This window comes from Bidens hawaiensis, unplaced genomic scaffold (genome assembly GCF_021521415.1).
Source record: "Bidens hawaiensis isolate Kalapana, Puna unplaced genomic scaffold, B.hawaiensis_p1.1 tig00041264_1, whole genome shotgun sequence".
NCBI classification, from domain to species: Eukaryota; Viridiplantae; Streptophyta; class Magnoliopsida; order Asterales; family Asteraceae; genus Bidens; species Bidens hawaiensis.
In genome coordinates this window covers 121,614-122,833 of record NW_027497311.1, presented here as the reverse complement: position 1 = coordinate 122,833, position 1,220 = coordinate 121,614, and the positions used below count along the sequence as shown (strand labels likewise).

At 45.7% G+C, this 1,220-nt stretch overlaps 1 protein-coding gene across 1 annotated transcript; it reads left to right on the top strand.

Annotated features, from left to right (window-relative positions):
* Window positions 1-427: 427 nt before the first annotated feature.
* LOC143592820 (uncharacterized) lies at window positions 428-907 on the top strand. Its single transcript, XM_077072639.1, has one exon. The coding sequence runs from the start codon at window positions 428-430 to the stop codon at window positions 905-907; it is 480 nt and encodes a 159-aa protein (XP_076928754.1).
* Window positions 908-1,220: the final 313 nt, after the last annotated feature.

The window sequence follows — 1,220 nt, the reverse complement described above, 5'->3', positions numbered from 1 at the left end:
CTGCTTCTAACATGGCTATCGGAGCCGTACTACTGACAGACAGGAAGAATGTTCGAACTCCAATTTATTATGTCAGTAGGACGTTGTCAGACCCGGATACCAGATACTCGATGCTCGAAAAACTAGTCTTAGCATTGGTCTATGCTGCTAGGAGTCTCCGTATGTATTTCAAGGTCATCCCACAATGTGTTAACTGGGTACAAACTCAAGAATGTGCTGAGTAAACCTGAATTGTTTGGAAGATTGGCAAAGTGGGCCATCGAGTTGGGTGAACATGCGATCGAATACAAACCCAGACCGGCAATCAAGGCACAAGTGCTGGCGGACTTCGTTACCGAAGTCCCGTAGCACAAAGAAAAAGAATGTTTAATCGAACAACAACCCCAAGCACCTCCGGAACAAGGACAAGTTTGGTCACTGTTCACGGATGGACCTTCAAGCAGCGAAGGGTCCGGGTGCAGGTCTCATGCTAGTTAATCCTGAGGGACATGAATTAACATACGCCATAAAATTAGACTTTAAAAGTACCAACAATAAGGCGGAATATGAAGCCTTCCTAGCAGGCCTGCGGATAGCCAAAAAGCTTGGGGTGAAGTATTTGGAGGCACGGGTGGATTCCATGCTAATTGCGGGGCAGATTAATGGAACATATGAAGCAAAAAATGGCGTTATGGCTTCTTATCTCACGCAAGCAAAGGACTTAATCCGCCAGTTCTCTGCTTTCAATATTATTCATATCAAGAGAAGCGATAACAAGTCTGCGGATGCTCTTAGCAAGCTGGCTTCGATAAACTTCGAACACTTTGCTAAAGATATCCGCGTTGAAGTCTTGGACCACCCGTTCGTTCCACAAAGTCAAGTTTTTGTAATACAAAAAGGGCGTCGAATCATGGATGACACCGATTAAAGCTTACTTATCATCTGGAGCCCTCCCAGCAGAAAAAGCTGAGGCCCGGAAGGTTAGGCACAGGGCTTTAAACAACCAGTTGAATGATGGCATATTATACCGGAGATCATTCTTCGGTCTGTTGTTACGTTGTGTAAACGCGGAAGACGCAAACTACTTAATTTGAAAAGTTCACGAAGGCATTTGTGGCTTACATGCGGGGTCCAAGGATGACGGTTGCAAAGATCATGAACGCGGGGTATTACTGGCCTGGCATGCATCTAGACGCTGTGCAAGAAATCAGAAAGTGTGATTCTTGCCAACGCCATGCTCC

Excerpts from the sequence above, each read along its gene's own strand:
- LOC143592820 (XM_077072639.1), top strand. The coding sequence starts at position 428 with ATGGACCTTCAAGCAGCGAAGGGTCCGGGTGCAGGTCTCATGCTAGTT.